The sequence below is a fragment of the Drosophila serrata genome, unplaced genomic scaffold (genome assembly GCF_035046125.1).
Source record: "Drosophila serrata isolate PLE 108 unplaced genomic scaffold, ASM3504612v1 contig_382, whole genome shotgun sequence".
In the NCBI taxonomy this organism is placed as follows: domain Eukaryota; kingdom Metazoa; phylum Arthropoda; class Insecta; order Diptera; family Drosophilidae; genus Drosophila; species Drosophila serrata.
The window spans coordinates 5,445,504-5,472,626 of NW_028257280.1; the positions used below are offsets into that span (position 1 = coordinate 5,445,504).

General features: G+C 36.0%; 2 protein-coding genes across 49 annotated transcripts in view; one reads left to right on the top strand and one right to left on the bottom strand.

Annotated features, from left to right (window-relative positions):
- The window catches only part of tmod (tropomodulin), a 62,217-nt gene that overhangs the window by 13,548 nt on the left and 21,546 nt on the right, over positions 1-27,123 (bottom strand). Inside the window, exon 1 of one of the 48 annotated variants that reach the window (XM_086840666.1) lies at positions 6,378-6,784. The exons of the other annotated variants lie outside the window; for them this stretch is intronic. Coding sequence (XP_086696792.1) covers positions 6,378-6,383 — 6 coding nt within the window. The 5' untranslated portion in view covers positions 6,384-6,784. Of the gene's footprint in view, positions 1-6,377; positions 6,785-27,123 lie in introns of those variants that run through there. 48 annotated transcript variants of the gene reach the window in all.
- LOC110186632 (uncharacterized) lies at positions 16,895-17,297 on the top strand. Its single transcript, XM_086840680.1, has one exon. It carries the CDS (start codon positions 17,039-17,041, stop codon positions 17,180-17,182), a length of 144 nt encoding a protein of 47 aa, XP_086696806.1. The 5' UTR covers positions 16,895-17,038; the 3' UTR covers positions 17,183-17,297.

Below are 27,123 nucleotides of genomic sequence, written 5' to 3' on the forward strand. Positions count from 1 at the left end.
TTTTCCCTGGCAGTCACCAAAGTGCCAGCATATATAAATCTGAAATATGCCAGGGCACTTTGGCAGCTTATTTTTTTTGTCGTAAGAAGTTTTCCTTCTAAGCCAACTCCCAGCGTCAGTCAATTGCATATTCAGTGAACACGAATATGCTTTTTATATGGCAATATTTTATGCAATTTGCATGTCAGCAGCAGGCAGCTTAGGTGGAGAGAGAGAGTGGGAGAAGGTGGAGGTCAGGGAGTCATCCTCCCTGGAAAGTTGAGACCACAGTTGGTCAGTGTGCAAAAACAAAAAAAAAATCAAGGGGAGAATTGGCTTCTGGTCGAGTTACTAAACTATATATTCTGGTTCTGCCTTTAGTCAGGCGTTTCAACTGCTGAAAACTGAGACGCCGATAGTTCCGCCTCAATGCTCTCGCATTTAAAACAAGTGGCGATGGTTAAGGCAAGTGATACGACAGAGAAATACCCTGGAATTTTGAATATTTAATAAAGAGAGAGAGAGAGATCAAAATTATGATTTTAAATTATATATAAGTATAAGAGTTAGAGTTTTAATGTGTAACCAAACTAAATAAACTTTTATAATTTAAAAGGAGAAAAATTGTGTGGGATATAACAATAAATATGGTTAAAAATTAAAAATGAGTGGCATTTATCCTAAGATTTGTTTTTCTTTATGTTTTTTGCAATCTGTGATATAGAAATATATCTTAAAAAGCATTTATCTGAGAGTGTGTGATGATAGAAAATATTTATAGAACTACCTTCACTTTGGATATACAGAAATAAATACCATAAGAATGGTTTATCTTAAAGATAGTTTCAGAGTTTGTGATAAAAGAATATATATGAATGAATTAAAATATATAAAAGTTTGTAAAATTGCGCTTTCTTTTATAACTTCTCAGATATTTTATCATTAAGTTTGCTCTAAAGGTTTTCCTATTTTAATCTTAGTAAATACCCCTCATAATCATGATTATAAACAGGGTATGGACCGAAGCCAAGTGTCTGCCGCATCGTTGCAACCAGAAATCTCCGATATCAAAGCGGGATTGAGGCGGAAAAGGGGGGATGTGGCGGAAAATGGGAGGGGTAGACCATGGATGAGGCGGATGGCCACCGGGGGTGCTGGGCAGAAACTGACAGTTGGCATCGCCATAGAAAACTCGGTGCAATGCCGGCAACTTTCCCGATCTAAATTGAATCGGCACATAATGCACAGATGTCGCTATGACGCTTCAACCGGAGGAGCACTAGGAAGGAGCATTCGGGGGCAACTCATGGAGGAGCCAGTTGCAGAGAGGAGGGAAAAAAGTGAAATTTGAGTAGCAGACGCATTTAGACAAAATGAGAAACGTGCGTCGCATTCTCAGTTGGAGACTTGTGACTCCAAAATCATCAATAAGATGCCCAAATAAGCCAGTCAGCAGTAGAATCATAATAAATTATAGTCTGTCCCCGGGTTCCTCCTCCTCTACCCCCTCTAGAAGTACGCAAATTTATGTAGTTTACATTTGACTTTGAATTTTAAAAGTGTCTTTCTGGCTTGGGTCACGTTTCGGCAAATGTTTTTGCTCAGGAATGTTGTAAATAATAGGGCAGGAAAATCGAGGGAAACGGGGTTGCTTTGGGGTGGGGGAGGAGTAATGTGACAAACTGTCATGAGAGACCAGTGAAAGTTGAGTGCCAGACAAATTTAGATGTAAATTAATTAAAAATTCATGTAAATTTTTCCACACTTTTTCTTTACTCTTTCGTTTGTTTTTTGTTTTTCTCCCCATATTTCTCCCGATTTTTCTTTTGAATGAAATGAGGGGTCTTTGACTCTAACTAAACACTGGAAGCAGGCCACAATTATCATTTGTTTACACTCACTCTCTGGGAATAGTTTAAACAATTGGCAGCCACAAGTTCAGTGACCTTTTCCCTACCCTCTCAGTGACCCCTGAATAAGAATTCCTGATGTAATATTAGCTAAGAAAAAACCACAAGCTGTGGTAATCATTACTAAAATTGCATGCCATTTTTGTCGCCTTACAACACGCGATTTTGGGTGGATTTTGTAAAAAAAAAAAACGCCACCACCATAAATCTCACATTTCAGTGGGTGCGGCTGAGACATTGTGGCATGCAACAGTCAGTGGAGAGTAGGTGAAGAGGGTGAGGTATATAATATGTACATATATTACAAAGTCTGTTAGTCAGCATGTAAGGTAAAGAGTGGCAAATTAAAATTGCTGATGATATTCAATGTATTACGTAAGACATGAAATTCCCATACAATATAAAACTGACTTTGGCTATTCATAAATCAGTTACGAGATGGGCTTAATTGAAATTCATCATCGTGATACATCTTAATAAAGGTGTTTTGATTTATTTTTAGCAGGTGGATGGGAAAACTTAAAGGAAACTGATTTATTGCTTTGTTTTATAATGATTTGAGGTCAAGTTAAGTTTTACAATTAAGTTATTTCCAAAGAAAATCTATCAAAATATATTTTGTACGTATAAATTAAATTAACAGAAGCTGAAATTATTTAATTGAATCATTTTAAAGAACACTTTAAAGTTAATTAACTTGTTAAAGAATCAAAATGTAGTGAAATTACTGCAATTAAATTTGAAAACTAAGATCAATTTAGTATATTTGATAAATATCTGTTGATTTACCATTATAGAAAGTTTTCTTGTCTTTAAATATCTGACTTCAAACACTTTTTAACCTGCTTTTCCTTTACTTCTCCTTTCAGCTGCAATCCTTCTTATTTTCCCCACATACTTTACCCAAGCCTTTCCATATCAATTTTAAAATGATTTAATTGAAATCAATTTAAAGGATGGTCATCTCTTTGCCTTTCGAATCGAACTCACCTGCAATTAAAAAGTGAGGAGAACAAAATGCATCATTAAGTGAAAGGGGGAAAACTCTGGTCGTAAATAAAAGAGCAATGTCAGATTTATGTATATGGTAAGCAGATAAAAATGGCAGCTGAAAACTTTCCCAGAAAATAAAACAAGGGAACAACAATCTATATAAATTCAGCAGGACACAATGCGGCAAGAGGCAGGTAATTACATGAAAGCCACGCAGGGAAAATTATGTGAAGAGATTAAATTTGTAAGATAAATTGGAGTGGAGTGGAGTGGAAGCGGAGGCCTTGTCTTGTCTTGTCAGTCACTTCCCTGGGAATCATAATAAATATATACTTCTTTTTGATGGGAGATTTCAGAGATACTTGGTACAAGGGCGCATAAAATATATAAAAAAGAAAACGGTTGCGGTAATAAATGAAAATTATGCAAAGTTTCAACCGAATGATGAAGTAATGCCCATCCGAGCCAGAAACGGTTAACGGAGCGTGTTATAAGGCCAGAGACACACAGACCCAGAGCCAGACCCAGACTCTCAGACTCTCAGACTTTCATCCATCCTCCTCCTGCTATCTCCACAGACTCCTTGTCCCCGATGAGTAAGTGGAAATTTATGAAAATGCGTAATGCCAGGCGACTTGAAGCCAACACCAAGTAATAAATGTGGGCCGGTGGCCGCTTGGCAGCTGCACTTTTGGTTCCACTTCCACTTCCACTGGAACTCCCAGAAGTTTTAAGCCAGCCAGGGAGCCAGCCTCCGACGACAAACAAAACCCACAAACTTGGGGGGTTTTCCTTCTCTTTTTTTTGTAGGTGGAAACGGTGCTTGTTAACAACCAAAATCTAAGTGGGCAACAACTTTTCCGAAAAACTTTTCGCCGAAAGCAGTTTGGGTTACGGTCCAGTCTTAAAAGCTTTAATCGAGGCGGCAAATATTATCAAGTTTTCCGCTCAGCTTCTGGATATATATATATATAATATAGAATATATATATATAGGAACCATTGGGTGCTAATTGAACAGAGCAGGTTGATTGCGCTTGGTTTAATGTGCTAAGTGCGTGGGCAAACGGAATTGAGAATCATTTGGTAAATATTAAAAAAAAAGATTGTGTCATGGTTTAAATGATTTTTTAAAATGTGTGTCATCTCTTTATGTCTGATAATTATAAGTACAGTAAGGTTCTTTATTGTCGGACTCTTTTGGTAATATAATTTACAGCTTGATAAGCCTTTCATAACAAAGCTAAATTCATTGATTTCATTTACAAAGAAACCTTGGTTGGATTTATCAGTTAAATATTTATTGTTCTCTATTTGAGTTAATAATAATAATCAAAATAATGTTGCAATACCAAAGCACAAGTGTAGAAATATTTATTATTATTATGTTTGTTATTAATATCTTATCTATTGTTTAACAATCTTTTATCAGTTGACCTTTTTATTATTTGTTCAACACATTCTACAATGATGGGGCAAACAATATATTTAGCTCCTTTGTTTTCTTATATTTATTTATTCTCCTATAAATTAACACATAAATCATAAAGCACTCAACCCTTTACAAAACCGAAACGCACTGTAGTTAAGCACTTTGTTGTGTGAATCTTATTTTTATGAGCAAAAACAGGTTTAATCTTCTTTTTTGTGTGTGTCGCTGTTTTTGCAACCACTGAATGGTTTTGTCTTTCATCAATTTTCATGTGTTTTTTTGGCGTCAATTAAATGACGGAAATGAGTAATTTTATGTTGCCCGACATAGACTTTTCTGTGATTTTTTTTTTTGTTTTCGCCTATTTTCTCTGGTTTTTTCATTCTGTGCCCCTATTCCGGGGCTGAGAAAAAGCTTTTCATGTCTACTTTGATGGCTGTCCATCCGCCCCCCCACGAAAAGTAAACGGGGGAAAAAGCAGAGCAAAGGCGATTAATTACTCAGCTCAGCGATGTTAAATGCGCTTTTGACGCCCCCGCGGCTGTATTTCCGCTTAAATAACAAGGGAGGGGAAAGAGGGGGTTAAAAGTGTGGTAGTCCGAGTAAGGTAAAAGGGGATCAGAAAGAAATACCCTCAGTATTACCAGAGGGGCTTGGTTTAATTGAGGGCAAAACGAGAACTGGGATTATCCCACGCGTTTAGGTGAAAGGCCATCATTCTGGAGGAAAAACTTAATTAGGGGAACCACAAATGCATAAGCCCCGACCGACCACAGGAAATTAGCCTACTCTTTATGTCCGACTAAGCCATTGGATTAAAATCCATACTTTGTTATTTGCGTTTTAATTAATTATGTTTCTCGGTCAATAGGCCTTCAGGTAAATATTAAGCCAAGAGGACTTCCTTGTTAATGTTTGATTTGTATGAGTTTCAAGTTTGAGAAGTTAAGTTGTATCTCAAGGGATTTGTATTAAGTTTATTGATATTTAAGGATTATTTTTGTATTAAATATATATATTTATATTAAGTATTTTATTGGTTTTAAGACTTCTAGAGATCAATATATTATTTATAACAAGGTGGTTTAATTATTCAGTTTAAAATTATTATTTTATATAAACGGAATTCTCGTTTTCAAGTATTCAACAACCAAAACGAACTCTAATAATATAAAATTCGTGTGAAATAAAAAAAAATATTAACCATTAATTAAAACTAAGATAAAATTTGCAATTATTCATACGCCAGCTGGCATTATTCCTACTTATATCAAATTAATTATTTTGCGATTAAAATAATGTCCTTCTTCAAGTTATAGATTAAAGAACCCTTATATTATGAATAGTTTCATGGTTTTATTTACAAAGGGTTTATCTTTCGATGAGTTAAGCATTCAACCTGAGGAAGTCGATATCTTGTATCTTATAGAACGTCATTTGTGCCGGAAAATGACTAACTCAATATTGGCGATAAGGTCGCGAAATTGCGGTAAACGAATACCGAACAGCTGTTTGAATCGCGATAAGAAAACCTGAGCTAAATCGAAACATTATGTAAAAATGCTAAATATGCCAAAAACTGAGACATAAAAATAAGAAAAACAAAGGAAAAGAAAGCTGCAAGCCGATGATATAATAAAAGTGATTAAATTAATGAATCAGGCGACAAAAGAGAATCAATAATTAGCAAGGGGTGGGGTGGGGAGGAGAGGTGAAATGGGGTTGAAGTTGAATGTCAAAAAAAATATATTTGTTTTTTGATGACGAAGTGAAAGAGAGTGCCAAAGAGAGCGCAAACTCCAGAATTATAAAAACAGAGAGAACCACACCAACAGAGAGAGCCACAAAACTGACGTAATCGCACTGCTGGAGCGGGAGAGAGGGAGAGGGATGGCGAGATAACGAGAAAGAGGGAGAGCGGACAAACAAAATAATTTAAGCAATGAAAAAAATGAAATGAAATGAAATCATTCAAGGCGAACCAGCGCCGCTGGAAAAAAACATCAATGAAAAAACAATTTAAACACTTGAAGCCCAGCAGCAGCAGCCACAAGCGCTACTAACCTCCATTGTTGTTGCTTTTGTTGCTTTCGAGTGCTCTTAGTTCACCGTTAGGCTTGTGTTTGTTGTTGTTTATTCCACTATACTTTGTTGTTGATTTTTGTTGACACGCACGAGAATTCCCGTTTTTGTTGCTGCCCACCGAAAACTTCTTTTGTTGTTTTCCTTGGGCGTGACATACGAAAACTAGCCGGAGTTTTCACAGGTTTTTCTTGACAGAAAGTCGCGTGGTGTTTCTGGGAAAAATCTTTTCACTGAGGCACACTACCAGCTTGCAGCCAGCGCAATCGTAATCTAATTAATTGTTGCTAGTAAATGCTAAACTGACGGCGAACAATTTTAATTTCGAAGTGGCACAAAAAACGTAAACCGAGTAGAGGTGCGCAAAACATCGACGAAGACATCGATGTATCGATGTTTCGAATTTTCTAAATCATCGATATTTCTGTGCCGTCACTATCAAGGGAGTTAGAGTATGCTCTCTTACAAATTTAAATTCACCCACACGATTTTAAATGTTAATAAATATTTTTATTTATTTAGATTTAAAACTGGCACAAAAAAACGTAAGCCGGTCTCAATGGTGTAACCGTACTGCTATCGATATGAGAAAACCGCTATCGATATGACATTCAAATGTTTTTTGTATGACCATGTTCTAGCTCACAATTATTACTGATAAGATATAAAGAATAAATATATGATTTATACAGAAATAAATAAAAATAGAAGAAAGTCCTGATAGATGTTTGGTATTTTTTAGTACTTTTTAGAGGCAGGCTCATTAACTGCTTCTTGTTGTTATCTGCGTGAGTGGAAACTAAATAGTGTGGAGAGAGAGAGACATGAAGTGATCTACGGCTCACAGTTTGAGGGTTACTTTGCGCAGTGGGCGCCATAGTTTTAAGGAGACTGACAATTTAAAAATATATTGTAAGTTGAAAACAGTAATCAATTTTGTGAATTCTGATTAGATATCGGCTTCTAAGTGTAATATTTATAAATTTAGCAAGCATTATTTAAGATTTTAAATAAATTACTCGAAAATATCTTTAAAATTGACTTGGGACCAAAAACCAATTTAGTTTAATTATAAACATAAATTTCCGGTGGGCAAGAACCTAGACCAATTTAACCATAAACCCCTCAAACCCAGAAAATCTCCTTCAAAATGATACATTTCCCATACTGGTAATTTTTATGGGGAAAAACATAAAATGAAAATTATCCAACATGCACACGTCCATAAATCAACTTGCAAAAGGTCCCCAAGAATCCAGATGCGCCCATTTTCCGCACTCTTTTCATGTCCTGACCTGCCCCTCGTCCTGCATATCATTTTCATTTCGTTTTTATCAACTTTTCTTGTGTAATTTTTGAGCGAATTGCGTTAAATTAATTAGGGTAGTGCTGAGCGAGGGGCGCTAACGGGGTGCAGACGAGGGAAAAACTTGCTCGACATTTCCATAAACAACAATAACAGGAGACACTGCTGCATACTTTCGGAACACAAAAAAGAGTGGTTGAGTACACAGAAAAAAAATTAGGAATAATATACTAAGATAAGAAAAGTTATTTAATTTATCTTAGTTATGCAAAATCATAAATATTTAAATGTATTAAATACTTATAGATTTTTCCCTTGCAGTAGTTTAAGTTAAGAAATTTGCTATAAGGAATTCAAGATAAATATGTATATTACTAGGAAATATTAAATTCACTTATAAATCATGGTTAATTTTAATTAAACCACAAAGTAATTTTAGTTTATTTATGTATAGGAAATGTATATTTTAGATTATTTAGTCTATCTGCAATGCGATTTGAAATTAAAAAAAAAGAATACTCCCTATTTTCAGTAAAGTTTTTTGTTGCTACATAAATTTATTGTGTGCTGCTTCAAGTCGCAATTAAAATAATAAATAAATATTACCAAAATTTATAAATATTTCTTTAAAGAAGAATCATTATAATTTGAGCTATTTTATAAACTAAATTAAATGTAAATATATTATAGGAGAAAGGAATTGAAATCAAGTTTACATAAAGCTCAACTTTTGACTCCTGCTACACAATTCTCTTAATTTAATCAATTTATATAAATTAAATAATCATTTAAATTATTAAAATTTTATTTCAGTGCCCTTTAGAGGGGGTCAGGGGTTCAGGTCGGGGTGCAAACGTGATTCGCAGACAAATAGAAGACGTCATAAAAATGCCATTGTAAGTAGTTGAGTTTTCTGTTTTTTTTTTCCTTTTGGCTTTTGCCTGGCAGTTGTGACAGGCGGCTTCTGCTTTTGTAGGTATTTGTTGCTGTTATCCTTGTTGCTATCCTTAATGCTGTTGTTGCTGATATTATTGTTGTTGCTGGCAAATCGACAAAAGGCACGCAAAGGCTGGCAGAAACTCATTTCACTTGTGTCGAAAAGATAAATGCGAAGCGCTTAAAAAAGCAATTACCGCATAAATTGCGCTACAACGCGGTATGCCCCCATTCCCCACTCCCTTTCATTATTTCCCCTCCTTGTCCCCCCTTCTTGAAACTACGCCCCTGGCCTTTATGCCTTGATGTGCACAGGATGCGGCGCATAAAACTTGCTACAAAAGACAAGTCCTTCCTCCTTTTGGCGCGGCTCAACAAACCGAACAAACAAATGTTGGCAACACGCGAAAAACATGCAAAATGCATTGAGATAACAGGGGGATCGGTGGGGGGGTGGAGTCCAGCTTAATTGAAAAATCAATAGTGGGCTTACTTTCCATGCCACTCCATTCCATTCAGTCAGTCAGCCGCCCACTAAACTCGCGTAAATCAAGTTAAAAATCGCAGCAATCAAAGCACCTGAAGCGCAATAAAAACTCATTAAAATGGGCCCTCGCAAATAGGGGACAGCATCGGGGAATTGCACTGGGGGAAATTTTGTACTAAAATTCATTTAATTTAAATTTTTAAACAAATATTAGTTAGTAAATATTTTTCATTATTTTTAAACCCTTGCAAGAGAGCTAAAATTTTAGTCAGAAGCTTATAAAATGTGAAGGAGTCATTTCCGACCCTATAAATCATATATATTCTTAATCAGCATCAAAAGCTGAATCGATCTAGCTATGTCTGAAAGAAAATAAAATTTTTAAAATTTTTTCAAAATTTTATATATACATTGTTAAAACTGTCAAAAATTGATCAAAAATTTCAATTTATTTATACTTTTAATTGAGAATGTAGATTTAATAACAAATTGAAAACACAGCACTGCTTTCCGAATTAAAATTAATTCCTTTTTGGCTGAGTTATGAGTTTTTTAAAAATTGATTTATTGAAATAAATTGTCATATAAAAATATTAATAAATATTGATTCAAAAACTGCGAATATTTTAATCTTAGTTATGATAGATTTCCAATACGATTCAATATTTTATTTGCAAGCTGCAAGAATATATAATTGATTTATTGAAATAAATTGTCATATAAAAATATTAATAAATATTGATTCAAAAACTGCGAATATTTTAATCTTAGTTATGATAGATTTCCAATACGATTCAATATTTTATTTGCAAGCTGCAAGAATATATAAAGTTTTCTAGTCATGGGTTATTTAAAGATCACAACATTATAAGATTTATTAAAAGACTTAGTTAGAAAGGAGTCACCATAATATATAATAATTTTCTATAGAAACAAATAGGAAAGGCATCAATGATATCACTTATTTATTTTCCGATTTATTGACGAGTTTATCTTATTCTCTGTGTATCAAAACAGGATCCCGTGACGATTGGGGGGCCAGGTGTGGTGTCCGGACTCCGGACTCCTCGGTTAGAGACACGACGTCCCCTGCACCGAAATTGGATTTGAACAAATTACAACACATCGATTTCTCATTAGGAGACCAAGACGAAGCCTTCGCCGGGGCAAGAGGAAATCGGGCGGCAAATAAAAGGAATGGAAAGGAAAGCACCAAGAAAAAGGGGGGATTCCCTGGCTGCGACAATTTGATGGCGACAGAAATCACTTAAAGGGAAAATTTAATTGACTCGACGGCGGAAGTCAGCTGCCAATTTGTTGGCCATGCCAACACACTGCCACCGGAAATTTCGTCGACTTCCTGATTTAAATAATAACAAACTGTGCCGATGTCTGCTCAGCCTGCTCAGCTTGCTCAGCCTGCTTGGCCTGCGTTTTCCAGCTCCTTACATCTCCTGCTCCTTGAGTTTTCCGCCCTTGGCTTCCTGTAAGTTGAAAGTCTTGCTTGTCACGCCAACTGACGGTTTGCCTCCCTTTGCTCCTTGCTCCTGCTTCCTGGTCCTGCTGCTTGCTCCTTGCTCCTGTTCCCTGTTCCCTGTTCCCTACTCCTTGCTGTATCTTTTTTTGATGGCGTGGGCCAAGAACATGATTGGCGTCATCAGCGATGGATCTGCCAAATGGAGGGGGCAGTGGGAAAATCGGGGTGTCAACGTTGATTTTGGTCAGCGTTTGCCTGCCGGCTTAGTTGAGTGTCAATATTTGGGCGGCTCTCTACCGAGCCTTGGGGGGTGGGGCGGTGCTATATATCCTGTTAAGAGGGCGTGGCAATGGCAAATTAAAATGTTTGCCTTATGATGCGGCTGGAAATATAAACATGACAGGGCGGAGGCAGGAGGGAGGAGGCGTAAACAAGAAAAATTGCGAATATGTGTACTTTTGGGAGGGTGGTGAATAAACACACACACACACACGCACAACCTGCCAGATCGATTGGGGAAAATTCCTGTAAAGGATTAGATGGGAAAATCCCTCTGGGCGGTTTTGCTGGCTTACGGCAAGGGGATTATCGAGAGTTATCAAAAATAATGGATGTTTCAGTCAAGTAGGTAATTAACTTATTAGCTGGGAATTACATTTTTGCGTTGGTTTCATAATTATTTATGGGATCATATTATTTATTACGAACTATAAAGTTAATTTAAGTGAATTATTGACAGATTTTACTAGGTTTGTTGGGAAATAACTTCAAAATGGTATAGAAAAAGTTAAAGACATGCAAAACTTTTAAAATTGGTATTGGAATAAATATAAAGAAGTCTTTATAAAATATTTAAGAAGAAGAAAGTGATTAGTTTGAAATAATTATTATTATATATTATATTTTCATGAGAATTATTCCGCAAAATTAAAAAAAGGTAAACTCGACATATTAACCCAATTACTAATATAAAATAAGAAATTATTGGAACGAGTTCACGTTCTTTTAATCGATAGATTTTTTTATATGCCATTTATTTTGACAAATCAATGTTTTAAAAACTCATAACTCGTCCAAAAAGGCATTAATTTTAATTCTGAAAGCTTTCCTATGTTAGTTTTTATTAGGTTAATAAATCTGATACCCAATTTCAAATTTAAAAAAAATTCAAAATGTTGAAAATTTTTGATAATTTTAACGATGTAACCGCTTATACAATTTTGAAAATTTTTGAAAAATTTTTTGTTCAACTAAACAAAGCTAGATCGATTTGGTTGATGATGCTGATCAAGAATATATATGATTTATAGGGTCAGAAATGACTCCTTCTTAGCCTTACAAGATTCTGACTAAAATCGGAATACCCTTTTGCAAGGATAAAAAAGAGTACACATTGCCTCTATAATTTTCTGTGAATTTTCTTTATTATAAGCGATGAAAATCATCCACGTGAAACCAGTAATTTCAAACTGCAATCCCGATAAGAGATCATCCTGCTGCGAGAAAACTGCGATGCTTTCCCCCCCGCTTGCCACCTCAACAGGACATGCAGTCCCCTGTGCTTGCTCCTTATTCCTGCCTGTTGACTGAGAAACTCTTTGCATTTGTTGAACAACAATTTCCGGCACGAACACCGAAAGCCGAAAGCCGAAAGAATCGTGTTAACGAAGCCGAAGCGAAGGCTCAACTGGTGAGATTCGAATCCGAATCGAATCAGGACGAAGGACGAGGCACGAATGGCAGCAGTAGCGGCTCCTATAAGAAGCGGCTTCCCATCAAACACAACCAGAGTCGCGTCAGCAACGTCGAATGGAAAACAACGCGACTTTCGCCAAAGAACCATCAAACAGAAACCAAAAATTCAAACGACGAAATATCACGCATACGCCACGTTGAACCAAAAGAAAATATACAAAAGTGAAGTGAAGTTACCACAAAAAAAAAGAGAAACAAAAGCCGGAAAAAAAAGAGTTTACCGCCTGGACTCGTTAGTGGAATTTTTTGTAGCCTTTTGGCCAGTTTACGAGCGGCTCAGCATAAATTGGTAACGTGTATATCCTTTCTTATATATATATATTATTTTTTTGTGGGGGAAGTCGGGTTGAAATGGCTCATAAAAGTGCGTGAGAGCCGAGTATTTTGGCCATGAATGGGGAATCCCAGCGAAAGAAACCCATGAATGAAGCTGACAAAGTGGTGGGGAAAATGCGTGTGGAAAGGGAAAGCTCCTAGTGATTTATGCCGCGAGTTTGTCTGGCATTGTTGCTTTAATTATATGACTTCTTGGAAGACAAAACGCAGGCTGAGGGGTTGAGTGCTGAGAGTTGAGAAAAGGATGCGAAACTTGCCGCTTTTGATGTTGTTAGCGGGGCATTATGAAAGCCAAGCACGCAGAAATGCAAATGGAAAGCCGCAGAAAATTGTTTGGACATGTGCGTGTGCGTGTGTGTGTGTTAAGGCTAACACAGCACCTTTTTTGGAAGGGAAGGCTAAAACACAGGACAACCGAAAACACCGCAGGACATTTAACACTTCATTGACTTTTGTGGCCCCTTTGACTCGCTGACTGACTGACTGTCAACATTCCGGCAAAAGTTTCATTTGCATTTCGTGTGCTCCGACACTGAAAATTAATGGCAAGTTTTTCCCACCCCCTCTGCCATTTCCCCGCTCCCCCCATAATTTTCCACCCCTGCCTGCCTGCGTGCCTGCCTGCCAATTTGTTTGGCTTCGAACTCTTTAATAAGTTTTCCAGGCGCCGCAAACTTTTGCCAGCAGCAGCGAATTCTTGGCCCAACTCCTTTGACAGCCTTTGACCCTTTTTGCACACGCACACTTATACACTACACACACTCACACACATAGAGTGTGGCAGCACGTGTGTGGCTGCGTGTGTGTGTTGCCATGGCCGTCTGATCCTGGGCTTTGACATCTAATTTATGAAGCCCTCTTAAATCCAAACGCACCAAGTTTCCGTTTCCTCTTCAACAGCAACAGGCTGCCAAAGTCTCTTCCCTGGTGACCCATTTATTTAAAGGGTATCACGTAGTCGTTTAGTTTTATTTACAACCTCTTTTTACAGCTGGGGTCAGGATAATAGAAGTCACTTTGAGGAAGTTTCACAAGAGGTATGCCAAGCAATGGAAAAGTTTACTTGACAATGTTTAAGTGAGTTTTTGTAGTAAAAAATAACAGAGTTCAAAGTTGTCAAATGTATAAAGAATTTTTTTTTAATAGATCTTGAAGAATCTTCATTGTTGTGTGTCCTTTTGAATTTAATATAGAAAGAAAGATGAAGAGTATTGTAAATCAAATAACAAGTAAAATACAAAAGACTTTGAAAGAATATTTCGATTAATAATTTTCCAATGTATATTTATTTATGGTTTAATATAAATAGGTTGCCAATAGCTTAAACATTTATTTAGTTAAAAGCAGAAAGCTATTTCTAAATATATTTCCAAAGAGATTTTCGATTTAAAACCCATGAATGATTTTTTGTTGATTTGTTATTTCTTTGGCACATATTTATAGATTTTTTAGGTTATAAAAAAAAAACATCAAACTGGCTTACAAAAAAAAAGGTATAAATTACAATTCAATTACCTAAAAAATAATTGTTTCCTTCTATATTTACTATTTGTTTAATTAAAAACCCATCACCTGCAGACTTTATTACATACTGTCAATGTCAATTTCCCTTTTTAGAACTTTTTGCTGTTAAAAAAAAATCGATAGTTTTTCATATTGACTCTAATTTTTTGCCTCTAACTATGTGTAAGCTCTTTATTTTATTACTATTTCCTCTCTATATTTTTTTTTTGCACACTGAGAGCTAAAAATAAACAGCTTAAGTGAAGGGAAAACCAAATCCCAGTTGGGGGCTTTTCCTAGCAACTCGCCTACTTACATTCAGACCAACCCCCTCTTTTATTAGGCTTCCTTTTCTATTTTATTTCTGAATGTTGTTGTTGCTGTATTGACCTTAAGTTATGTTGAAAAAGAGGCTGTGGCACGGGGGGCGTGGCAGCTGCCTCAAATTCCTCAACTTGTTAGATTTGTTGCCACGCCAAAAAAGAAAACTTTTTTAATGAGTTTCATAATCTTTGATGCGCTTCGCTTTGTTTCTAGTCCAGCTTCATCTCACACCAGTTTTCCTACAATTTTCTCCCCCTGACTTTTCCTAAAAAAAACTCGGCCTAATGATGTGCGAGCCGTGGAATGTGGCCTTTGAAAATTGTTTTTCTTCTAATGGGGAAGGAATATAGGAGGGGTTTTTTTTTTTGAGGGCCGAAAAACTTATTCAACGAGTGCGAGGGCCGCGATAAGCGTTTAATTGAATGCGAGGGGCGACCCCTGTGCTTCTCTTTTTTTACTGTCAAGAGTTCAGGGTTCAGGAGGGCGTGAATATAATTCAAATCCAAATAGGTTTCCCTTTGCCTGATGTCCGTTTCAGGTTGCCCGATTCCGGATGCCAGCTGAATGCAGTTGGCAGTTCGCTTTTTAATCCGTTGCAGCTAGCTGACCCCATCAGAGTCCTTCTTTTTTTGTTAGTTGGAAACGCTTAACGGGGGCTTACACTGGGAGAATAATATAGGTATATTCCATACTAATAATATTACAAAGTAATAACAAATTCCAATATAAATTTAGAGAGTTTTTCAAAGTTCAAATGTGAAACCATTTTAGTTTTGGTTTTAATAAAGTGTCATCTCAACTTAATCTGCATTTAATAGATTTATTTGTAACTTTTTCCCCCAACTGGGAATTCGTTTAAATTATTTACCCACTAATTGAGAGCCTTTGGAGTGGATTCAGTTGGAAGTCAGGAGGGCCTTCGCGTGGAAATGTGGAAATTCGAGGGGGCCTCAGGTCGAGTGGCATGCATTTCGTGTGTGTGGCACGCCTCCAGCGTCGTTAAATCCAGGAATCTAGTTCCCTTTGTGGTTGTGCTCAGTCTTCATTTGGCTTAAATTTCATTTGCTTAATTTTCATTTTGCCCCAAAACCGGAGTACTGCTTAACTGCATTCTTCTTGGCCAACAAATAAAGCATATTGGGCAACATGCAAGGCAAATGTGCAACAAGGCACAAAAAAAGGGGGAAGAAGGGGAAGGGGATAAAAGAACATCTGCAGCATCTGGCAACATGGAATGTGCAATTGTGCAACATATCCGTGCCACTGTATGGCGTGCTCTGAATGGGCCTTGGAAACCCTGCCATCTTGGGCTGACGCGGCGTATGCGTAATTTGTGTTCTGTGTCGCGAGATTTTCCCCCTTTTCTCATTTTTTTTTTGTTCTGGTGATAAAAATTCGAGACGAAAACTTTTCATGTGGCCAGGAGGGTTTTCTGTGGGAGATTCTGATCCTTCTACAAGCTTGGAAGAGGAGGACACACGAGGCAGAAACCAGGCAACAGGGATTCCTTGCCGGCCAGAGATAATCCTTTGTCCAGGATTTTGTCTTTATCTCCTTCTCGGTCTGCTTGTGCTTCTCTGGGTTTTCCCTTCATTCTCTCTCTTTATTTATTTATTTTGTTTTGTAACCTTGTTGGCATAATTTTGATAAATCACTGCAGTAAATACGCCACATTAAATATATTTTTCTTATATTTATTCCATGAGTCTTTTATGATTGTATGTTGCCAGGGAAACTAGCTATTCATTGGTGAAAATAGCACTGATGATTATAATTTACAATATCTTTGGTATATATCTACTCTAGAGGCCGGGAAATTTAAGCAATTACTTTTTTACTAAAGGAAATTGTTCAATTATACAAAGTCTTTAATTTTAAAAGATTTAAAAGAATATGGAATACCTTTTTTGTTTTGAAAATCTCTTCAGAGCTGTCTTTCAACTTATTCAATTTATGCAAAGACAAGAAAACATTTATAAAATATCTATAAAAGAGTTTAAATCGAATATGATCTTTTCTATTCTAATCTCTATCTATGTTTCAAATGCAAATAAATATAATGAAAAATCAGCAGAGCTAAATAATTAATTTTAAGGGTATCATCTTATTAAGCATCTTTTCTGCAATGTGTTTTGCTCTCGTTTCGGATTTTCTTTTTGCTGTTCGCTTTTTTTTTTTGCCCTCGTGTGCGTGTTGTTGGGATATGAATAATCTGCACGTTATTTCCATCTGCTTTTCACTCACGCTCTATGCTTTTCCGCCTTTCATTGCAGCTGGTCTCCCCCAACTCCAATTTCCCCCATTTTCCCCCATTTGCACGGCCGTAATGAGGCAATGAGACGGGCAGCCGGAAAAGCCACGTCGGGAGTAGCGGCAACAGGAAAAGCAACAGCAACGGCGGAGCCATGACATCTGGATCTAAAACGGGATCTGGAGTTTTCCGGAGTCTGGAGCTTTGGCCCCTGAGCGTGTAAAGGAGACAGAACGACTGACAAAGAAAGAGAGCGAGAGGGAGAGCAATGCTGCGCGATATCTTTCTGTATTTAGTTCTAATCGTTTTATTTTGCTTCATTTTCATGGCGCAGTTAATCGTCAACGTTTACGCCTTCCAGCGCCAGCCGTCGCCCCAAAAAGCTGAGCGCAATGAAATTATATTTGTATAGAAAGGAGATAGCAGCCCATATATATTTACACGGAAAGAAATGCACACTAGCAAAAACAATAAACAAATATTCAAGAGGAAAAAGTTTCCAAAGAATCGGTAAATAATCAGAAAAATAATCAGTCAAAAATGTCAAGGCATTTAACAAACAAAATATGCTCCTAATTTTAATTTAAAAACAGACATGTAATATTCAAAATATTCACCAGATATTCATTATTAAATTACACAAATCAAAAATAGTATAAAAATGCTACAGCTTGAAGAACTTGTACTTCAAAATCTAGTTTTTGTTCTCATCAAGAAACCTTTACACACATCAAAATATAAATAACAAGCTAAACTTTTAAATAATAGCCCTATTATATGAGGCATAAAGTCAGACAATTTTTGTTCAGTGTAACCTACCTTAAGGACAGAGAAAAGAAGATATGAATTGGTGGCCCAAATGAAGATGCTACCAAAGCAAAGACGGCTAGAAGTCAAGCCGTGGCGGTTTCTATTTAATAAGAAAAGGAACTCAACTGGGTTCAACTTTCAGTTGAGCGGGAAAAGTGGGAAAAGGCGAGGAAAATGACGGCACAGAAAATGGGGATGGGGCAGAAGCGGAGATCAAAATGGGGCGGGGGAGGGTAGATCAACGCTGGAGGAAGATAAACCCTCGAAGAACTGTTAAACTAGGTTGCGCGCTAATTAGTAACGGTAGTCTTGGGAGTGAATAACACACACACAGCACACCACACAGCACACCACACACACAGCACACCTCACTACACACCAAATACCCTGGAACAGCCACAAATCACTGAGAGAAATTATTAAGAAGGAAAGTAATTAACTTCATATCAAAGTGGCTTCCTTGCTTATTAAGTTTAGTTTAAATAAATTAAGTTCTTTAACTTTTAGAAATGCAATGATTTTATATTATAATCAATTCTTAGTTTTCTTTAAGTTAAAGTTCACTAAATTCCCTATGAATCTTCCAAGAAAATATATCACAACACCCTTAGTTATGCTTTAGCCACAATTTAATGTGATAAGCTTCTAAAACATTTATCAAGGATTAGTTATCCTATTAATTAATTAATTTCCTTTAAGCCTGTTTTTACCTCAAACTTATTTAGACATTTTATATATACTTTTAATATATTTTTCTCACTCTGCACATACACTTTCGCTGAGACATCCGCAAAGAAAGTTTCTCGAGCAACAATAAAACCACCGGGCGACACGTTGCCAAGGGAAAAGCTAAGAGGAAAAACCACTGAAAAATCCCCTGGAACAGCAGGAGAGCTAAGGAATTCAACGCGAAGTTTCCACTGCCAAAAGGATGCTTCGGAAAATGAGCGAATTAATTTCATAATTTTTCGCATCGTCCGTTGCCGTTTGTCACTCTTTTGATTGCTTTTCATTAATTTTTTGCCTGCATTCTTTCTACTGGATTTTTAAAGTCTTTGTTTTGTTGTTATTTTTTCTTGCAATATTTTTTAAAATTAAATCTCTTACTTGATTGAGAGAATATTGGTGACACATTGTTACAATAATTGATTGAATGTGACACCGAGCAATTTTCATTAAGCTTCTAGCAAAAATTTCCATTGCCTACTTTATGGAGCTGCCGGCAATCGAGGCTTTAAGCCAGGAAAATTTGATAACAGTATTGAAGAGGGCGTGGCAACTTGTGTTTTTCTTTTTATATTTCATTTGTGTTTGTATTTTTTTATTCTTGTATTTTTTTATATTGATTTCTAGCCGCACTCAAGGCCTTTTTGGGTTGCGTATTGTTCATGGGTGTTTTTCTTTCTACTTGTACTTTGTTTTTTTGGTTTTTTTTTGTGTGTGGCTTTCATATTTTTCGGTTGTTTTTCATTTTGGCACGCCGCCGCAGCGTTTTATTGTTTTCTTTTGAGCTGTTACTGCCGCTGTTGCAGGACTTCAGGACTCGAGTCCTCGAGTGGCAAACACACTTGAACACTTGACCCCGTTCGACGGGCGAGCATTGAAACTTTACAATGGGCCGGGAAAATGCGAAAATGTCCGAGGGCGGGGGAATATGGGTTAGGGGTAAAGCTGGAAAAGCGGACGGAAAAACCCCGGCGTATTTAACTCTTGCCGGGGCGGTTTAACTTGATTGCTGTCAGTGTGTCCAAATGGAAATTAAAGTTTCATCAAAACGCTCAAAGCTCTAAGCGGATGTGGGCCAAGTTTGCCAAGAGTTTTCAAGAGGGTTTCGCTTAAATTTAAATTGAAGTTTAAACTGAAAGCCACATCACACCAACACGAACACAAAAATACTCACACACTGAAGAAGAATCAAAATGTATTAATCGAAAATTATAATGTTTTACATATAAAGAATCTACAATAGAGGAACATTTTACGAGTACGGTTATTTACTCTACTATACATACTTAGATATATGATATATACATTCGAACAATAATAGAGTTAGTTAACGATTGATAAGTGCTAAGCAGCCCCAAAAATTGTATCGAACTTGTAGCTAGATCTGAACAATGAAATCGAAAGAAAAAACGAACCGAAAAATCGAAAGAAAATTAAATAAACTAAATAAATGTTCTTTGGAAAAAGGAAGAGACTTTGGAGAGTGTTTTATTTGGGAAGGGAGGATATTGAATTATATGATCGTATCGGAAATTGATCATACTTATGCTTAAAATATTCGCATTTTTTGAATCAATATTTCTTAATTTTTAAATATACCAATTTTTTCAACAAATCATATTTAAAAAATCTCATAACTCAGACAAAAATTAATTAACTTCGATTCGGAAATCTTTCCTATACTAGTTTTTATTAGATTTATAAATCTGCATACTCAATTTAAAATTTTAAAAAATTGAAATTTTTGGCCAATTTTTGAAAATTTAACAATGTAACCCCTTATAAAAATTTTTTAAAACTTTGAAGAAAAAAAAATTTTGTCGGAAATAGCTAGAAAGTTTTGCCTGTTAATGCTGATCAAGAATATATGTATACAATATATATATGTTACAAGCTTCTGACTAAAACAATAATACCATTAAAAAGGTATATTAAATAAAATAATTTATATAATATGTATTATTTTTCCAAGTGTTCTTGTCAGAAATCATGTTCGAATTAAAAATATTTTCATTTGATTTTGAGGTTTTTATAAGTTATCAAGTTGATTAAGAGAATTTTCAAAGGAATCCCCTTGAAGAATTAACAATTGCACAGCTTAGAGATTTATTTCTATAGGTTTGCAAGTATTCCATTTGTTTCAAAGAGCTTAACGCATTTTGAAATGCCTCAAAATACTATTAAACAATTCAGAGAAACAAGAAGAAATCTAGTTCTCATAAACAAGTCAATTAAAATAACAAAAGCTTCATTTAATATTTAACAAATTAAACCAATTTAAAAGTGACACAAAACAAGAGGAATGCTGCAATTCATTTAAAATGCAACCGAACCGCAGGATCATCTCGGATTCCCTCTCAGAATTTTCCCTGCATTCACTTTCTGGCATCCATAATTGGGGTAACTTGTCTCACCCTCTGGCATCTTTTGGTATCTTAACCCCTTGGGGCTTTGTCATTTTGAACGCATTGAGTGACCAGTCCATTAACGTTCCCATTTCGTATTTTTGCTGTCCCCCTCGAGGAAGTGTTAAATGGCATTTTGGGCAATTGGCATGAGAAGAAATGAATACATTATTTCAGCCATTTAGTTGAAAGGAGGATGGGGTTGCAAAAAAGAAAAAGGAAAATGAAAAGGGTGGAAATCGCTTGTCATGTCACTGGGTCCTCGGACAAAAGTTTTGGCTTTCGGCCAGAAAAAAGCTGCCTTTCTCCCTCATTTTCTTCAGCATGCAACAATCTTGAATATCCTCCATCCCCCTCACATTTTCTTTTGGGACTGCTGCATTTTCTCAGTGCCACTGGGGGCTTGTTTTTATTGCATGCCAAGATGTCTGAGCTTTCACAAGAACAGAACGTCCATGATGAGCAACAAAAACAGAAGCTGCTGGGAAAAACGAGGAAAATGCCTCTGAAATGGATTTTTTTGTTATTGTTTCTCGTTTTGCTGCATTTTTATTGCATTACAATGAACAGCGCCTTGACCAAATTTGGTCAACAAATGAAACGAAATAAAGGCGAAATTGAACAGAGAAAATGTACAGCAAGGAAAAGCACATTAGTTTTCTATTTACCATAATAAATTGGTAAATTTAAACTTAAAAGAATATACTTTCTATCGATTTAAAGATGATTTTAGGTCAAATAAAGAAGTAATCCTATGATATTTAAGGAATATACTTAAGATAAACACGTCCTGCTCTTATTTATTCTCTGTACACATAAATAGGGAATATATTTTGAGACCTTAAATCAGAAATCAAAATGAATTGAAAGCATCTAGAGCTATCTTGGCATCGGAAATCGCTTAAAGCAGCCCCTCGACATTCAATTTTTCACTTGACAGCTGTCGAAGGTTCTGTGTGGAACCATTCACAAATGACGTTATGGGTGAAAAAAAAATAAATAAATTGGACAACATCTTTTGGTATTTATTTAATATTTATCTAATATTTATTTTGTGTCTTTTTCTTTGCTTTGACCACTTTGATCTGTTGCTGTTGCGACAAGTTCTTGGCCAAAGTCAAGTCAGCTGAGGAAACTGGGGAAAGTTTTGCTGAAAGAAAGCCGAAGGGGGTGGAAGGGGAAAAGCAAGTCCTTGTTCCAACCAATTGACAAACGAAAATCAAAACTAATTAGACGCAAATTAATGAGCCATGCCACAACACAGCATCAGTGAGAAAATCAACAGCCGCTGCCGGGCGAGGAAAACAGGCAAAAAAAAAAAAAAAACAAATGTGATGAAAATGCGATGTGAAAATGTGAGAAGCTGACAAACAATTTGGCAGCGGGGACAGCCCTCCCTCCTTCCTTTCCACCTGACCTTTGGATATATATTTTTCTTGAGGAAAAACTGGTTGCCTATCAAAATAAAGCAGCAAACAAAAGAGATCATTTTGTGAAAATTCCCTTAAATTCGCCATGAAAGAGACTTTTCTCCAGAGCACAATTCACAAAGAGAGCAAGTGAGTGAATAATAATACAAAGACAAATTTAAATATGTAGAAAAACATCTACACACTCATACAATTTTATTGAAATACGAATGGACCACACGGCGTATGCGCAATTCGCTTTGGCAACCAGCCAACGCTCTATACTTGGAGATCAACGGAAAAAGTTGCTGATTTTTTGCCAGAAATTATTTATAACTGCTTGTTCATGCACAACCACACACAGATACACACACACACACACACACCCCCCGGGTGGTGTATATATAAGTACAAGTATCTGTGTGTTATTTTCGAACAGCTCGCTCTTTTTGCCCATTTCTCAGCTGTGTTAACTTGGCCAACACCAAAAAGTGTGTATAGTTGGAAATATTTGAAATATTTCCCTTTAGATTAAGGAGTAGAAAGGAGCTGGTTTACAGCAGGGAAAATGTAAAGTTATTAAATGAATGGAAAAGCTAACTTACTCAGGAAAAGTATTGAAAACAAGACTGGACTTTGTATATTGCTTACCTGCAAAGAGAAAATAAAATAGAGAAGAGAATTTTGTTGATTATTTATGATTTTATAGATAAGTAGGTAACATATACATATATGCTTGAATATATATACACAAGACATAAATAAATAATTCAAACGATAAGTAGCTATTAATCTATACTTAAAAATAGTTTATATTGTGAAAGGTATAAGTTGTACGAAATAAGAAATACCTTAGTTAATGAAATAATTAAAGTAATGGTAATAAAATGATTAATGTTAAACAGTAGTGATATTTAAATAGATATTTGGAATAACAGAATTTCTACAATATTTATAAACTGAATTAAGACATTTACCTATTCAAATTCAAGTTCTTTATTTGAAATAAACCCTCTCAAAATTAAAATAAGTAAAATATAATTAATCAGTTGGTATTAATTATATACTGTCTACAACATTTTCATTTAGAATGAAACGTAATTTACTCGTACAAAGCAAATAACTCTTGCAAATTAATATACATTATATATATTTAATGTCCCTGTATATTGCGCCTCTTTCCACTGTTTATTCAAATTAAACCAATTTATATTCTGCATATATAATGGAATGGAAATGTACGCAGAAACGAAAATAATAACAAAGCTGGCCATGTGAATAAATGTTGCAATATTTACGAATGAAGTGACACATTAGCGAAACATTAGATATAGGAAATCAATTTAATAACAAGAAAATTAATTATAATGCAAATCTATTCAATTTTCACTCTTCTTGAGAGCGTTTTATTATCTGATTTTCTTTTTTTATATATATTTTAATTGAAACCACCCTTGCTCAGAGTAAAGGCCAAGTCAATTAGCCTCTTGACTGAACCCTAATGATCCCGGGCCCCTTTGTTGCCTCTTCTGACCAAGTTAATTGCGCAAAATGAGTGAAAAGCAGCTGCCGCCATGCGCCGAGCCACTTGAAGAACATATAATTTATTTTATTGCATATATAAACATTTATATATTAGAGTCGGCCAATAAAACAAAATTGCCACGAAGGCTTCGCATTATGGTTCTGGTTCTGGTTTTGGAATTTTCCTACTGATTTCTCTCAGTACTCAGTCCTTAAAGTACCCCTGTTTCACATGGGAAACAATCGTAAAATGCTTAATTAACGCTCACCTACATACGTATGAGGACGAGCAGGTGGAAAAGTGGAGCAGTCCTGTATCACAGGACTCTCTCCCCTTCTCACCCTTTGCGTGTGTTTTTTTGTACCCCGGAAAAGTCGCATCACTTTTAATTAAAAGATAAAAATTCCCCTGTCCAACAGTTTACGAGGTGACTGGAAGAAGCTGAATTTTCCCGCATTATTTTTTATTCAGGGGGAAAACTGGGTAGAGAGGCGTGGCCTGTCTGAAGGGCGGACGACGCGTCAAAACGCATAAAACGAAGAACAAGAAACTGTTAAAGAAATTAACACACACAGCAGCTAGGGGGACAACGGCAACAACGAGGAAATTCAAGCTAAAGTGGAAAACTGAGCCGCAAAATGCCGAGGCAAAGGGACAGCCACTGGTGAAGCAGCTGGGAAACTGTTGGTAAGAAAACAAATGAAAAGTGCGGGAAATGCGAACTTAAAACGGCTTCTGCTAAATCAATTAAAATTTTAATTCAATGAAAAATGTAAATGATTGTTAAATGCAATTGTGCGTTTAAAGAATTTAAAGAATAAGAATAAATTTCTTTAATATTCATTTATAAAATGTACAAGAAAATCTATTTTCTACTAAAACATCAGTTCTTAAAGGTTCTATATCCTAAAACAAATGAAAACCTCTGCGACATTTTATGGCTTTTATTTTAAATATACAATCAAGAATTGCATTTCCACAAAATAAATCCAGAATAATAACTTAATAGACAGTAAGAGATTAAATTTGGTTTATAATAATTCAATCTTACAAAACTCACGAGAAAAATGTAATAACTCTTTCTTTAACTTAAAAATTTTTAAACAAAACCTTGTTCTCAAAAATATATAAAACATAATTCATAAAAAGAAGCTCTCCCTTTTTGGTTGTTAATATTTTTAATGCAATTCCCCAAAACAAATCAATTGACCATTATATTTAAAGTATCCCTGAACAAGCTCCCAAAGTAAATTTATTCTGAAAGAAACCATTTAAAGTCTCTGATGGCTTTGCCATATCGGATATTTGTATCCTGGCACCTTCTCATCCTGGATTTCATTGCTGCCACTTCTTTTCCGATTTCCTATTTACTGCATTTTATTTTTTTAATAGCTGAAACTCCTGAATCGATCCGCAGACTGCATTGACTGCCCTGCACTACCATTTTCCTGATAAACTCCGCCTCGCTAGAGGAAAATCCGGAGATGAAAGCGAGGAATAAGGTGAAAAGCGGAGCGTAGGAAAGAAGGAAAATGGGAAGGAAAAGTCAGAGAGCGACAGAGCGGAAGTGTATGTGTGGGGAAGGGGATTGCTGGTGCCGTTGTTATTGTTGTGCCTTGATTGCTGCCTGCCATGAAAACCTGCGGATAAAAAGTCAACTATTCCGGCATGTGCACTGAGGAAAATATTTGAAATTAATGGAATAATTTATATGTTTTAAAAAGAAATGGAAAATAAATGAATAATAAGGAAATTAAAATATCCAAGAATTTGGGAGGTTGCTTTTAAAAGTTCTTCAAGAAAGCTTATAAATTTCAGTCTAAAAATTATTTTGTTTTAAAAATATGTTGTCTTTAAATTGAAATTGTAAACACTACATTTTGTTTAAAATTTCCGAAAAATTTCATAACTTATATAATTTTTAATTTAGTAAATTCACATTAATTATTTTTAAAGTGCATTTATAAATGTTAGTCCGTTGGAATGCTCATATATAGGACTGCTCTGTGCCAGCTGGAGTCAGTCGGAGAATGTTATTTTTGCTTTCATCCTTTGGTTTTTTATTTTTCCTTCGCTTTTCCCTTTTCCCCATTTTTCTTTTTGTTGTTTTTTTTTTTTGCTGATTTGAGAAAGGCAGTGCCAAAATGCCGTTGGGCAAAGGCAAAACAAGCAGGCCGTTCGCAAACAATGAAAGGTGAATACGAGCGGGGAGTGTGATATGCCACACCCCCTTTCTACCCCCAAGGACCTCCTCGAGGACTCCCCATCTGAGAGGTAGGTGTGATAGCAAGAGCACACACTCACAAACACAAGGAGTGTTGGTACATTAAGTGAAATGAAATCCTGTTAAGCGAAACAATGAAGCTATTAAAAAAAATATGTAAGCCAGCTTCAACAGCTTACACAGCACCCACCTTCCACATTTTCTACATTTTCCTTACAAGAGTGAGTGTGTGTGTGTGAGTGTATATTTCTTGTATATGGATTGTATATGTCGGATTTTCCCTCTTCAATTTTCTGCATTATATCCCTGGGCCAAGGTAAACCTCATAATATCGTTTAATAAATACTTTACAGCTTGATTGATTGCTACTTCAGCAGCAGGAGCGACAGGTGCGCCAGGATCTCTCTCTCTCTCTTACATCTAAGTAGCTGTTGCATATCCAGGAATTACCACAACTCCTCCTTCCTTCAAACTCTAAGTAATTTATGCGTCCAGACTTGGGCCCTGAAGGAGAGCAAGCGAAACCACCAGATTGGGTCCCATGTGGCTGACTACAATCAAAGTGGCAATTGTGGGCTGTCCCGTTCTCTGAGATTATCCTTACAGTTTGGCCATTCCTCCTCCTCCTTCACCCCTTATATTATCCTTAGCGAGCTCAGCGACCTGGAAATGCTTTCTCTTACTCCCTCCGTTTCAAGTTTGGAACCCTTTTAGTGGTCCAGCAGTTCCTGGTCCCTGGTTCCTGGTCCCTGGTTACTTCCTCCTCTTTTCTGGCCCAAAAGTATGTGCATACATTAGGGTGAGAACTTGCCTTCGATGGTGATTAATGTGTCTTGGTTTTTGTTTATTTTCAGAGGCTTAGCCAAGCGCAAAAGCGCCACTAAATGTTTCAGTTAATTAGCTATCGATGAATAAACTGAAAGGAAAATGAGGGACATGTGTGTGTTTTTGGGGGTGTTTTTATAGAGTTTCTGTTAAGCTTTGAGGTGAATTATCATATGAATAATAAAGAATATTGTATCCTAACTCATATAAGATACATTTTCAAGATTCTGTTAATGATTCCCTAACTAAATTTAAATAATCACACTCTCTATAAAGTCACATCTTTAATGTCTTTGTTTTTCCTACACTTGTTTTCCTATGTTTTTAATTTTTTTCTTTGCTCGTTTCAAGAGCAAGAAAATTCTTATAAAAAATTGCAAAGACGAACTGTCGCTTGCTCAAAAAAACAGAAAATATATCAACGATGAG